Here is a 13,693-nt window from a genome sequence, read left to right as displayed (position 1 = left end):
AGGCGTGTGCCACCACACCCGGCTAAGTTTTGTATTTTTAGTAGAGATGGGGTTTCACCACATTGGCCAGGCTGGTCTCCAACTCCTGACCTTGTGATCCTCCCGCCTCAGCTTCCCAAAGTGTTGGGATTACAGGTGTGAGCCACTGTGCCTGGCCTAGACTTTTTAAAAAGTGAAAAAGATGATTTCACCTTTCAGTTTGGATTTGAGTAGCATAATATTATTTATGTCTAAGACAATAACATAAGATATTCCAGGATAATATCAAAGGTAACAGTATCTTGTATCATAATTTTTAATAGAAATTTTCAGGCCAGGCCCGGTGGCTCATGCCTGTAATCCCAGCACTTTGGGAGGCCGAGGCAGGCAGATCATTTGATCTCAGGAGCTCGAGACCAGCCTGGCCAATATGGTGAAATCCTACCTGTACTAAAAACACAAAAATTAGCCAGGCGTGGTGGTGGGCAGCCTGTAATCCCAGCTACTCAGGAGGATGAGGCAGGAGAATTGCTTAAACTCGGGAGGCAGAGGTTGCAGTGAGCCGAGATCGTGCCACTGCTCTCAAGCCTGGGCGACAGGGCAAGACTATGTCACAAAATAATAATAGATATTTTCAGATGAAAATTAAAAATTTGTTGTTTGATACCTACATCTATGGTTCAATATGTTATATAATAGAAATATTAAATTGCAGAACATTTTAAAAATAGTATATTTTACAAAATAAATGGGAGTAATATAAAAAATTATAACTCTAAGCATATATTTAATATATTAATATATAATAAACATAAATATTGTATAATATTTTATGTAAGACAGGGTCTAGCTTTGTACCCAGGCTGGAGTGCAATGGTGTGATCTTGGCACACTGTAGCCTTGAACTCCTGGGCTCAAGCAATCCTCCTACCCCAGCTTCTCGAATAGCTGGAACTACAGGTGTGCACCACCGTGCCTGGCTAATTCTATATTTTATTTATGTGTTTATTTATTTATTTTTTGAGATAGAGTCTTGCTCTATTGCCCAGGCTGGACTGTAGTCGCATGATCTCAGTTCACTGCAACCTCTGCCTCCCAGGTTCAAGCAATTCTCATGACTCAGTCAACCCAAGTAGCTGGGATAATAGGTGTGCACCATCATGCCCAGCTAATTTTTGTATTTTTAGTGGAGACAGCGTTTTGCCAAGTTGGCCAGGCTGGTCAAAAACTCCTGGCCTAAGTGATCTGCCTGCCTCGGCCTCGCAAAGTGCTGGGATTACAGGCATGAGCCACCGTGCCTGGCTTTTTTTTTTTTTTTTTTTTTTTTTTTGAGACAGAGTCTTGCTTTGTCACCCAGGCTGGAGTGCAGTGGCCCAATCTTGGCTTGTTGCAACCTCTGCCTCCCAGGTTCAAGTGATTCTCCTACCTCAGCTTCCTGAGTAGCTGGGACTACAGGCGTGCACCACCACACCCAGCTAATTTTTTGTATTTTTAGTAGAGATGGGGTTTCACCATGTTGGCCAGGATGGGCTCAAACTCCTGACTTCAGGTGATCTGCCTGCCTCGCCTCCCAAAGTGCTGGGATTACAGGTGTGAGCCACTGTGCCCGGTCCATGCCTGGCTTTAAAAAAAAAAATGTAAAAAATGCTCTTTTTGGAAATTTTCTGACTTACACCTTTCAGAAATTAAAGAGTATATTTCTTTTTTATTTATATTCAAGCAGCTCTTTTAAAGCTTTCCATAAAGAGAAAAATAATGTCTAACAGAAAAAGAGGAGCTTTTAAGATCGTCTAGAAAAGCATATTGAAATTTTAACATTTATTTATTTGTTTGTTTATTTATTTATTTTTTTGTAGAGAGAGGGTCTCCTATGTTGCCCAGGATGATCTTAAACTCCTGGCTTCAAGTAATCCTCCACCTTGGCCTCCCAGAGTGTTGGGATTACAGGTGTGAGCCACAGCATCTAGCCAGATTTTAACAATATAACATGAAATAGAGGTTAAAAAATTTCCTAGAGCATGTCTGATTAATATAACATCCCAAATATGCTAAATGTTGCTGGATCTTCACTCTGAATACAGTAACACACAGTTAGTGTTCTTGTCTGGTAAAATAGGCATAGGGGACTGAGAATGAAAAGAGGCCAAAAAACTAAATAAAACATTACAAGACTGCCCCCTTTGGTGCACAAAAATTACAGCCACTTCCAAAGTTCTGAAAACTGAATAGGAAGTCTTTAAGAGTAGAAAACAAAAACAAAAAAACACTCCAAACAAACAAACAAAAACCCTGTAAACCCACCCCAATGTGTAAGATTTCCAAGAACTGAAAAATAAGTAACTAGAAATGGCTGTTTTTGGCCAAATCTCCTGCTTCCTTACAGGGCAGTAAATTATTAATTGACAAATGGTTCCTATGGCAAAGGTTCTTGGGTACAAGGGAAGAGAAGACTCTAAGAGCTGGGGTTCCTCTAACCACGTGGATGGATCTTCCTCATGATGGAAGTAGAACCTGGAGAAAAATGAACATTCAAAAAGACAAGAGAGGAGAGTAGAAGGCATTCTCCACAAGGGATGTACGCAAAGGCAGGAGGAAAACTTGTTAAGAAGTGATAATGATAAAAGTTTTATTGTATGACACTATCATACTAGGATATTTTATTTTATTTTATTTTATTTTTTTTGGAGACAGAGTCTCACTCTGTTGCTTAGGCTGGAGTGCAATGGCGCGATCTCGGCTCACCACAACCTCCGCCTCCCAGGTTCAAGCAATTCTCCTGCCTCAGCCTCCCAAGTAGCTGGGATTACAGGCATGTACCACCAAGCCCGGCTAATTTTCTATTTTTAGTAGAGATGGGATTTCTCCACGTTGGTCAGGCTGGTCTCCAACTCCCGACCTCAGGTGATCCGCCCACCTCGGCCTCCCAAAGTGGTGGGATTACAGATGTAAGCCACCGTGCCTGGCCACTAGGATATTTTATGAAATGAATTACATGTATATTGTTTATGTGGGAATGGTTCTTGATTTTTAAATCATTCTCTGAACTACTTTCAGCTAAAAATCCCTTGGATAATCTAATTCATCTTCTGTTTGCTGCTACATTGGAAAAAAATTTTAAATCCTTTTAACTTCTAGACAGAAAAGCAAAGCAATGCTTTTATTACTATTATTTTTTACGAAACTGAGTCACTCTGTCACCCAGGCTGGAGTGCAGTGGCGTGATCTCGGCTCACTGCAACCTCCACCTCCTGGGTTCAAGTGAGTCTCCTGCCTCAGCCTCCCGAGTAGAGTAGCTGTCACTACAGGCGTGCGCCACCACACCCAGCTAATTTTTGTATTTTCAGTAGAGATGGGGTTTCGCCATGTTGGCCTGGCTGGTCTTGAACTCCTGACCTGAGGTGATCCACCCACTCAGCCTCCCAAAGTGCTGGGATTACAGGCATGCGCCACTGTGCCCAGCCTGAAGCAATGCTTTTATAAGAAGTATTTCATGTGTGGCCGAAGCAAATGTGTAAATATGATGAGACTGTAAACATAGATGCTACAGAGTTCAATCTTCAGCCGGAAGTAGATCAGGGACAGTTCTCCCTGTGATATAGGTGAGAAAATGGCAGCAGTGGGGGAATGACTTTCCCAAGGGCAGAAGGCTCAACAGGCGTTAGCTTGGCAGTATTAGCCACCAGCCTCTGAAAATCTCTTTGAATTTCTAGCCCTGTTGGTCAGAACCACCTCCATTCCCAACAGAACCCTCATTCCGGTCTCGAACCTGACATGTTTCTCGCACAAACACAAACAAGCCAACACTTGCCTCGCTGCCTGTAGCATCTCGGAAACCATGCTTTAGATTCAGGTTGGCAAGGATATTGTCCTTCCATTTGAATCCTCTCTTCGATGGGCTTAGTGACCTCTTGGTAAAAATCTTTCTGTGTTCTGAAGTCCCAGGAGACAACAGCAGTGTCCGCAGAGGAGTTGTCCGGTTTCCCAGGACAGCGTTGTTTGGGACAGAACCATGTGCTGGTGTTAAATCACCCAGGCTGGTAGATAATTGTTGCTCTACATTGACAAGTACAGCAGGGTCACTGTTGAAATGGGTTGTGGCATACAGATCTGTGGAGGAAACAGGCTAACAGATGAACCTGCCCTCTGACTGCCTCATGTCTCACTTCTATCCATACCTTGCCTGTAGTCCAAGGGTCATAATAACCACTCCCTAGCATACATCCTCAACTCTCTGACAAAACTCCAACTCTGGTTAAATCCAACCGTCCACATGTTCCAAGCCTACACCAGAGCAGGGGAACATAGCTGGAGAAAAAACGCATCTGTTCTGACCTTTCTCACTTTAAACTCATGACCACTATTGTAACTGCGCCCTTAGTGGTGCCCAGTTCTTCTGATTTTTTTTTTTTTTTGAGAGAGTCTCGCTCGGTTGCCCAGGGTGGAGTGCAGTGGCACAATCTCGGCTCACTGCAACCTCTGCCTCCTGAGTTCAAGATATTCTCCTGCCCCAGCCTCCCGAGTAGCTGGGTCTACCCACCATGCCCAGCTAATTTTTGTATTTTTAGTAGAGACGGGGTTTCACCATCTTGGCCATGCTGGTCTTGAACTCCTGGCCTCAAGTGATCCGCTGGCCTTGGCCTCCCAAACTGCTAGGATTACAGGCGTGAGCCACTGTGCCTGGCATCTCCTAATATAATACTCTGGCCAATTTACTCTTCTATTCTCTGAGACAAATATTTCACATCTCTCTTCAAACTTCCAACACCTTCTCTTCCCTCCTTACTCCCAGGTGCCAACCTCCTTTATTTCCCTGAGAGGCAATCAAAGAAAACATCTACATGATCACACCATCAAATCTACCAACTCTCCTGTATCTGTATTAATAAATTCTCTGCCTTCCTTCTTATTACAATAGATGAACTATCTGTGCTTTTATTTAAAACCAGCCTCTCCACTGGTGGACTGGATTCCATTTTCTTGTAACGGTCCCTTTTCTCCCTGGCATCATCAGTTTTCCCTCTACTAGATCACTTCTACCAGGATCTCCTTGACCCCATCCCTTCTCCAGCTAGTTCCATTTCTCTGCTTCCCTTTACTGCAAAACTCCTTGAAGGGGTTGATATGGGTTGGCTGTGTCCCCACCCAAATCTCATCTTGAATTGTAGCTCCCATAATTCCCACATGACATGGGAGGGACCTGGTGGGAAGTAACTGAATTACGGGGGCGGGTCTTTCCCATGCTGTTCTCGGTGATAGTAAGTCTCACGAGATCTGATGGTTTTATAAAGGGGAGTTCCCCTACACAAGCTCTCTTGCCTGCCACCATGTAAGACGTGACTTTGCTCCTCATTCACCTTCCACCATGATTGTGAGGCCTCCCCAGCCATGTGGAACTGTGAGTCAATTAAACCTCTTTCCTTTATAAATTACCCTGTCTTGGGTACGTCTTTATTAGCAGTGTGAGAACAGACTAATACAAGGGTTGTCTATATTCAGTAACTTTACTGCCTTGCTTCCAATTTTTTTCTTGAATTCACCTCAGTGAGGCTTTCATTCTCATGCATCCCCTGAAGCTGTTCATTAATGTCTTCCTCATTGCCAAATACCATAATCACTTCTCAGTCCCAGGCTCCCTCCCTCCCTATCAGAAGAAGCATTTGACCTAGCATTGATCACTCCCTCCTTCTTGAAACACATTCTTCACTTGGCTTCCAGGATATTGCTTCCTCTTGGCTTTTTCCCCTCTATCTTACTGGCTGCTGCTTTCTCACTCTCCATGATGGTTTCTCTTTATCTACTTCTAATTGTTGGAGGGCTCAGGACCAGTCCTCAGATCTCTTTTCTATCTATATTCACTCTTTCAGTGAGATTTCATCCAGTCTCAGAGTTTTACTGTCACCCATACACTTATAATCTCCAAATTTATATTTCCAGCCATACCTTCTTCCCTAAACTCTGGACTAGTATATCCAATTACCAAATTGGCATCTCTGGAAAGTTTTAATAAGGCACCTGAAACTTAAGATGTCCAAAACCCAACTCTTGATATTTATCTTAAAATCTCTACCTCCCATTCTTTTCCATCTTAGTAAATGAAAGCTCTGTTCTTCTACTTATTCAGACTCAAAACCACAGAATCACCATTGACCCTCTTTCTCCCACACTTTATCCTGGATCCATCAGCAAACCATGGAGTGTCATCTTCAGAACATATTCAGAATCTGACTACTTCTCACCACCTCCACCGCTATCTGTCTAGCCCAAGCCATCAACATCTGTTATGCTGATTCCAATCTCTCCAAAGCATTTTAAAAAAATTTCTACCCTGCTCCCCATAGTCTATTCTCAGCCCAACATCCACAGTAATTCTTAAGTGAGATCACATCACTCCCTTGCTACAAACTCTCCAACTCCTTCTGATCTCACCCAGAAAAAAGTCTGGCATCTTTCTTACTTCATCTATACACTTTACTTTCTTTGCTGAGGCCGCACTGGCCTCTCTGAGGTTCCTTGTACATGAAAAGTATGTTCCAGCCTCAGGACTTTTGCATTTATTCCCACTGTCTAGAAAGTTCTCCTCCCAGACCCACATGGCTTACACTCCCACTTCATTCAAGTCTCTACTTTTATGGTGCCTCATCAGAGAAGCTTTCTGGACCATTCTATCTAAAGCATCGCCTCCTCCTTATCACGCTCTATGCCCTTATATAATTTTTTCACAGCATTTACCATAACCTGACATATATTTGCATGCTAAAATGTTTATCATGTGTCTTACCCCATGAGAATGTAAGCTCTATGAAAGTAGGGACTGTCTTCTTATTATGGTAAAATATACATGGAACTTTATTTTGTTTGCTACTTTATCTCCAGAGCTAGAACTGTGTCTGGGACACTGTAGGTGTTCAATGAGTTTGGTTGAATAAATAAGTAACAGAAGAGTGATCTCTGTCACTAACTCTGAAACTAACTTCTGTTTTTGTTTTCAAGATGGAGTCTTGCTCTGTTGCCCATGGAGTGCAGTGGCCCGATCTTGGCTTACTGCAACCTCTGCCTCCCAGGTTCAAGCAATTCTCCTGCCTCTCGGCCTCCTGAGTAGCTGGGATTACAGGCACATGCCACCATGCTCAGCTATTTTGTGTGTGTATGTGTGTGTGTGTGTATTTTTGGTAGAGACGGGGTTTCACCATGTTGGCCAGGCTGGTGTCGAACTCCTGACCTCGTGATCCACCCGGCTCAGCCTCCCAAAGTGCTGGGATTACAGGCATGAGCCACCGTGCCCAGCCTGAAACTAACTTCTTCTGAAAGTAAGTCAGAATAGAAGTGACTGTGAGTAAAGACTAGATGTCCTGGGATGCTGCTTAACTAAAATAGCAAGTAGCTGCGATGCTCACTTTCCTACAAATTTTTCCTAATATATATATCATGTTAAACTCATACTCTACAGATTTCTGGAGGTTCCAAGAACCACTGGTGACCCTAAAATACAACTTAAGAAATGCTAATACAATTTCAGAAGGGTTAATTCCAAAATTTTTACTTCTATCTTCTATCTTCATGCCTATGAAGAAGATCTGTAAACTGACAGGAAGCTGTTACCTGAACTAAGCTTCAAAAGCCTTCCAGTGCTGGAGTCAGGGTTTGACAGAGAAGTTAATAAGTCTCCACAGGAATGTGAAGCGGTGGCCTTTATGTCATTTGAAGGCTTTATGCTATACTCTTGATAGTTCTTGCTTCTCTGAGGCCTTTTACCAAGACTTCCATGCAGGGATAGAGTTTGAGAATAACAACTGTCATAATTTTCCAGACCAACATCTGAAGGTAACTGATAGGGATGGATCTGGCTAGAATCACCCACATCCAGGCGTTTACTCAATGAGGCATCATGGGTAAGATGAAAAGTATCAGGTTTTGGTATCAATTCCTTTTCTGGAGAAGAACCTGAAGACTTATTGTCCAAAAAAGATACTTGGTACCCTTCTCTAGTCATCTTCTCTGGGGATCGGACTGTGGAATGACGAGGCGAGTAGTGTCTGAACTCTAAACACCACCAAGGCAAAAAAACAAAACATGATAAGAATTCTTTGTGGCCTAGCTGGGAGTACCTCTGTTCACTGAACATACTCTCTGTCTGCCAGAAACACCTCTCAGGAAGAGGTGGTTTATAATTCTGATCAATGGTAGCATAAAGTGATGAAAGGACTTCCACATGGAACACCACCACCACCAATAAAATGTGAGACTTTTGTGTAAACAGTAAAGAATCTATAACATTTTGGAGACAAATTCTGTTTCTTTTTTTTTTTTTTTTGAGACAGGGTCTCACTCTGTCGCCCAGGCTGGAGTGCAGTGGCGCAATCTCAGCTCACTGCAACTTCCGCTTCCCAGAGGGAAGCGATTCTCGTACCTCAGCCTCCCGAGTAACTGGGATTACAGGCACATGCCACCATGCCCAGCTAGCTTTTGTATTTTTAGTAGAGATGGGGTTTCACCGTGTTGGCCAGGCTGGTCTCCAACTCCTGACCTCAAGTGATCCACCCGCCTCGGCCTCCCAAAGTGCTGAGATTGTAGACAAGCACCACCATGCCCGGCTAATTTTTGTATTTTTTGTAGAGATGGAGTTTCACCATGTTGGCCATGCTGGTCTCAAACTCCTGACCTCAGGCGATCCACCTGCCTCGGACTCCCAAAATGCTGGGATTACAGGCATGAGCCATTGTGCCTGGTCCAACAAAATTTTTTTTAATTAGCCAGGTGTGGTGGTAGTCCTAACTACTTGGGAGGCTGAGGTGGGAGGATTGCTTGAGCCCAGAAGTTTGAGGTTATTATGAGCTCTGATTGTGCCACTGTACTGTACTCCAGCCTGGGCAACAGATTGAGACCTTGTCTCAAAAATAAAAAAAATAAAAAAAAAAAAAGAGAGAGAAGGAAGTGGGAAGAGAGAGAGAGAACGAACTGCCTAGAAATCTACACCCATCTAAAATACCCTTCAAGAATGATAGTGAAATAGAGGCATTATCACACAAAGAAAAGCTGAAAGAGCTCATCACTAATAGACCTACATTAAAGTATGTACCACTGTAAGGCAAAGGAAAATGATATCAGAAGGGAAGCCTGGGAAGAAAAAGGAAGTGAACAAACAGTAGTAAATAAATGGATAGATTTAAATCTACACTGACTATATAAAAAATAATATCTTGTGAAGTCTTTAAAAATATAGAGAATTAAAATTCATAATAACAACATATAAGTCAGGAAAGAGTAAATGAAATAAAGTACTGTACGGTTTTTGAATTATCCAAAAGAAGACTTAAGGTATTAACAATTTAAAAATTATGTAAGTTAAGGATACATATTATCGTTTGGGGAATAATACTAAAAGTATAGAAAATGTATATAACTTATAAACCAGTAGAGAGAAACAAATGGATGAATAAAAAAATAATAAATACAAAAGAAGGCAAGAAAGGTAACAAAAAGAATAGTCATCCAACGCAAAAAAAATCAAGAACAAAGGAGGTCAGAATATGCACTCTTTAAGCAGAAAAGTCTCACAGGTTACTAATCATCCAGGACAGTCCCTCACAAAAGCAGAAATCAGTTGACTAAATAGGGCCCCCATATTGAGACATCTTCATCTCCCAAATCCCATCACATCCAGACTTCTCTGATTAGTGTGGGGGAAAAATACTCAGTGAGCAAAATATTTACCGTCTTCCTGGTGATTGTCACTTGGCATCTCCCTTCTTGCTACTTCCTGTGTCTAAAAAAAGTTCGAAAGTTTAGGTAGAAGGAAGTCCATGTGCGTTCAAATGTGAGCTTATTAGACCAGGGGTTCAGAATACCTTCCTATTAATGGGAAAGACTATCCTTGCAAGCTAGGGAAACAGACCTTTAAGCAAAGGTCCAGTTTAAGTCTATTTTAAAACAGTCACAATACAAGGAGATTCCAGAGTTGCTTGAATATCCTTAGGAGGTAAAGGACATAGCAAACAATGACTGTACTTTCTCTGCCTTAGATAGCTCATAGAAGGTAGATGAGGGCCACTTTCCAGCTTTGCTTTTTCTGTTTAAAGGACTCTCATGCTTATTTTACCAGCTGATAAAGCTATCAGCCACCATAGCTAAGGGGGTTTTAATAGGCTGAAAATTAATCTGAGGCATAACTAGGCAAGGACTGAAGCAAAACAGAAAGCCATCTAAGGTTTGCTTTTAAAAAAATTATCTTAAAGTATTCAGTGTCTTTTTGGTAGTCATGAAAATCCCACTTCCTTATTTCTTAAACTAAAAAGATACAGCAAACTATTCAATTTCCTTTTTTCTCACTTCAAGAAGTAATTTCAGAGAAGTTTTTTTGTTTGCTTTTTTATCTAAGAAGTGCTATTTAACTGGAGATTGCAATACTCTTTGTCTCCATTTCCTTAAGTCAATATGGTTTTAAAAAATGGTAACTGAGATCGTTTCTAAGTCACCCAAGTAGAATCTCCAAAAACAAAGAAACTGATTAAATGCTTATCTTTTTAAAAGATGAAGGTAGTCTATACCCAAACTGAAAAGAATAGTACTAACTTTTTACTAATTCAGTCTTGATTATCCAAATTATGGATTAATCAGAGCCTTTGCTGCTTTTCTTTCTCCTCCTGGCTATTTTCTACAATTTTATTGCTCATAAATGTATCAAAGAAAAGGCACAGAAAGGGAGAAGGTGAATATAAAGTAGTCAGTTCTGCTCCTTGTATCATATTCACTCACATAAACAAGTCTTACATAATGGTTGCATCCCTTCTGTCACCAATTTTTTCACTAAAACCTTATTTTTCACTCCTCCCCCATCTTGCATGATCTCTATCTTCCCATTGCCCACAACTTCCATGCCATCTTTACCCCTTAAACTTTACTTTTTCTGTTATACTGCAGAGGCAGCTTTGGGAAAGTCATACCTAAAATGTAAGACTCAGTATTAAAGGGTGTAGGTAGAAAATGTAAGAAGCAAGGCAACAGGAGATGGAGATATTGGATAGAGGGGAGAAAATGTAAAACCAGCCAAAAACTGTAACAGTTGCATTCTTGTTTGAGGACCAAAATGCCTTTCATAGATATGCTAAAGTTATATGTATAAATATATGACATTAGATAACAGGTTAGTGTGAGAGAGGGAAATGGGAGATTGAAATTAATGGAGAAGGTACTCTGCATTCTGTCCTGCCCCTTCCTTTAAAAGGGTCTAAAATGCCTTCATCAAACAAGTCCTCTGAGACCTTCATAAATAATTGAGAGCCCACTGAATTATCAGTATTAATCATTGACTAGTCAACAGATCAGCAGGAGAGTGAATACATTACCTGTGTCCCCAGTGGGAAGGTGTCTAATTTCTGATCAGGTGTACCATTGCCCTGAGTTGCAGAAGTACTCAGGGAATCCTTTATTTCCCGGTTGGGGAAGGGAATAAAAAGTCCTTTGTTTGAGTCTGTGTTAAAAGAAAAAGCAAACAATAAAGCACTCACTGACCAGACTTCAAAGGCAGCATGTCTAATGGAAAGATACTAAAAGGAAAGTCACAAGATTGAGTGCTAGTTCTGGTGCCACCACTTGGAGACCACATGAATTTGAGCAAATCACTTAACCTCTCTACTTCTCTCACTTCGTTTGGAAAACAGAGATGATAAAATCTAAACTGCCTATCTCTTAGGGTTGAGCCAGGTTAAAACAGGATAATGGATATGAAATGGCTTCATAATTTATGAAGTGCTCAACAGAAACTGAGTGGAAGGCAAATATTTTGCACATTTCCTAAGCGAATAAATAATTAACTGTGATACCAATTCCATAATCTCCAACTACAGGGGGAGATGCTGGGAATAGACTCCTGGCATTATACATCTCCAGGGTACTAATCAGCCGTCAGCACTGATTGACCATTTCAAACTAGCCTTTTTCTGCCTTGCTTTCTCTCTTTTGTAAAAAGAGAAAACTAAGCTGGGCGTGGTGGCTCACGCCTGTAATCCCAGCACTTTGGGAGGCTGAGGTGGGCAGATCACTTGAGGTTAGGAGTTCGAGACCAGCCTGACCATCATGGTGAAACCCTGTCTCTACTAAAAATACAAAAATTAGCCGGGCCAGGCGTGGTGGCGCGCGCCTATAATCCCAGCTACTCAGGAGGCTAAGGCAGGAGAATTGCTTGGACCAGGGAGGTGGAGGTTGCAGTGAGCCACGACTGTGCCACTGCACTCCAGCCTGGGCGACACAGTGAGACTCTATCTCAATAAAACAACAACAACAACAACAAAAAAAAAACAAAAAGAGAGAGAAACCAGTCAGGACCTATTTCATGGAGAAGAATGCTAAATCCTTAAGTGTCCCAATGTATTTTTTACAGTTTATTTTGTTTTATTCAATTGTAACTAATGCTATTAGAAAGATTCTTGTTTTATCTTGTTTTTTGGTTACCACACAGAGAATGTGGAAGTATCATCCCCTGCTATTTATAAAATCCTTGTAAAATTGACTAAATTAGTGATGGGGCTGGAAATATTCACCATGAGCTTAAATATATTTATTAGTAGTACTTTAGGCTCTGTATATATATTCAAACTTCTGGCCGGGCACGGTGACTCACATTTCTAGTCCCAGCACTTTGGGAGGCTGAGGCGGGCGGATCATGAGGTCAGGAGTTTGAGACCAGCCTGGCCAGCCTGGTGAAATCCCGTCTCTACTAAAAATACAAAAATTAGCTGGGCGTGATAGTGCACACCTGTAATCCCAGCTGCTCGCTAGGCTGAGGCAGGAGAACTGCTTGAACCCAGGAGGTAGAGGTTGCAGTGAGCCGAGATCGCGCCACAGCACTCCAGTCTGGGCGACAGAGCAAGACTCTTTCTCGGGAAGAAAAAACAAAACAAAACAAAACAAAACGTATTAGAACACTCTGTATGTTATTTTGGGTGAGATTTGTTTTTGATTTTGTTTTTTTTAATTTTTACATTAAAAAAAGTTTTAATAGAAATAGGGTATCCGTATGTTGCCCAGGCTGGTTTAGAACTCTTGGGCTCAAGCAATCTGCCAGCCTTGGCTTCCTAAAGTGTTGGGATTACATGCGTGAGCCACCAGGCCTGGTAAGATTTGTTTTATAGTTAAAGAAAAATAATTTTTTAAAAGTAAAGGAAATAGTGTTCCATTTTCATTAAAAAAATACTGTTAGGGCCAGGCATGGTGGCTCATACCTATAATTTCAGCACTTTGGGAGGCCGAGGTGGGTGGATCACCTGAGGTCAGGAGTTCGAGACCAGCGTGGCCAACATGGTGAAACTCCGTCTCTACTAAAAATACATAAATCAGCCAGGCGTGGGCACCTGTAATCCCAGCTACTCAAGAGGCTGAGGCAGGAGAATCGCTTGAACCCGGGAGGCAGAGGTTGCTGTGAGCTGAGATCGCGCCATTGCACTCCAGCCTGGGTGACAGAGTGAGACTCCATTTCCAAAAGAAAAGAGAAAATCTCATTAGTATTTTGCAGTTCACCTTTCAAATTCTGATGTTAGTTTAATACATATATTCACAAAAAAGTGACAAATTTTAACTTTTTTTCCTGTTTTATAATTTTATTTTTTTAACCAATATTTTTACTGTGATTAGAAAAATTATTTTAAAAATAAAAAGTAAAAATAACAATAACTGTAGCCCAGTTCTGGCCACTTTGGAAACTGTTATCAAGAAGAGCCTG

The 13,693-nt window shown here is 41.5% G+C and overlaps 1 protein-coding gene across 6 annotated transcripts in view; it reads right to left on the bottom strand.

The window, feature by feature from the left end:
* LRRC36 (leucine rich repeat containing 36) overlaps positions 1-13,693 on the bottom strand; it is a 56,974-nt gene that overhangs the window by 10,171 nt on the left and 33,110 nt on the right. For 4 of the 6 annotated variants that reach the window (XM_004057809.4, XM_055366159.2, XM_019012776.3 and 1 more), the window contains exons 6-9: positions 11,322-11,446; positions 9,691-9,742; positions 7,579-8,019; positions 3,788-4,086 (exon numbers count right to left, since the gene is read on the bottom strand). In XM_004057809.4, the coding sequence (XP_004057857.3) occupies positions 3,788-4,086; positions 7,579-8,019; positions 9,691-9,742; positions 11,322-11,446 (917 nt within the window). The remainder of the gene's footprint in view (positions 1-3,787; positions 4,087-7,578; positions 8,020-9,690; positions 9,743-11,321; positions 11,447-13,693) is intronic. The other 2 variants (XM_063700289.1, XM_031003016.3) reach the window with 2 other exon arrangements.

Source organism: Gorilla gorilla, chromosome 18, assembly GCF_029281585.2.
Source record: "Gorilla gorilla gorilla isolate KB3781 chromosome 18, NHGRI_mGorGor1-v2.1_pri, whole genome shotgun sequence".
Taxonomy (NCBI): domain Eukaryota; kingdom Metazoa; phylum Chordata; class Mammalia; order Primates; family Hominidae; genus Gorilla; species Gorilla gorilla.
This window is presented reverse-complemented; position numbering and strand designations above follow the sequence as displayed.